Consider the following 951-nt stretch of genomic DNA (forward strand, 5'->3'; position numbering starts at 1 on the left):
CTATAGTTTTACAACACTTTAACCTTTGGTTCATTTCTAGCCATGATTTTTGGAAATTTCATGCTCTTTTAAAGTTTCGCCGAGGTGCTTCCAAATTTTAAAACCCTCCTTTGAAAGAGAACTGACTATACAGCTGAAAATTTTGCATCAGAAGCAGTAAATGCAGTTTTGTGAAAGAGAGTACACTAGCCAGTCTCGAAAACTTACTCTCCATTGCTTAAAATTTGTGTATAATAATTTACGCTAAAATGTCGACCAGTGTCATTGGAAGGAAATTTGTAATTATGTAATAGTTTAGGTGGACTTTGTCTTACTAAAAAACTTCTTTCGGCGTCTCCTAAAGTTCTTGGCCATAATGCTGTATCTGTACTCAAAGTTTGTAGAACGCTTTCTGTGGGTGTCACGTTGGTGTCAATTTTTTCAATGCTTTCATTTCGTGGTGATAGAGTCAGAGTGTCGTCAGTTCCAATTAATTTAGAAACTTGGTCCATTTCTTTGTCATCATCATCCTCTGACGATTCCGTATTTTCTTTAATAACCGGACTTGATGTTGGATTCTCAGAGTCATTTGTTTTGGTACAACTCTGGATATAATTTTTTAACGCGCCAGCTTGTTTTTGCCTTTCGGCTTCCTTTTCCAGCCTTCCTTTTTTGTACTGGTAACCAGATGATTTTCTTTGACCGTTAGACATTTTGGAAGAGGCACGCACATAACTCAAATTAACTTTGGGTCAGGCGCGCGAGGTTTTCACGCATAGTTGGGCGCATGGGGTACTATAGTATTCATATTCAAAAATAAATTTTGTAAAAATCATAATTTTTTTCGTGGTTTTTACATTTTGGATGTTTGTGGGAATGTGTTTTTGATGTATCAATCAACAAAACTACTCAAAATATATTATTTTTATTTATTTATAACGAAAACAAAAAAGTATTACGTTTTAGGAACTT

The 951-nt window shown here is 34.9% G+C and overlaps 1 protein-coding gene across 1 annotated transcript; it reads right to left on the minus strand.

The window, feature by feature from the left end:
• Positions 1–203: 203 nt before the first annotated feature.
• Positions 204–692, minus strand: LOC136987681 (zinc finger MYM-type protein 5-like). Its single transcript, XM_067285432.1, has one exon. It carries the CDS (start codon positions 690–692, stop codon positions 204–206), a length of 489 nt encoding a protein of 162 aa, XP_067141533.1.
• Between the last annotated feature and the right edge of the window lie 259 nt (positions 693–951).

Source organism: Centruroides vittatus, unplaced genomic scaffold (assembly GCF_030686945.1).
Source record: "Centruroides vittatus isolate TY-2023 unplaced genomic scaffold, ASM3068694v2 scaffold_2569, whole genome shotgun sequence".
Classification (NCBI taxonomy): Eukaryota; Metazoa; Arthropoda; class Arachnida; order Scorpiones; family Buthidae; genus Centruroides; species Centruroides vittatus.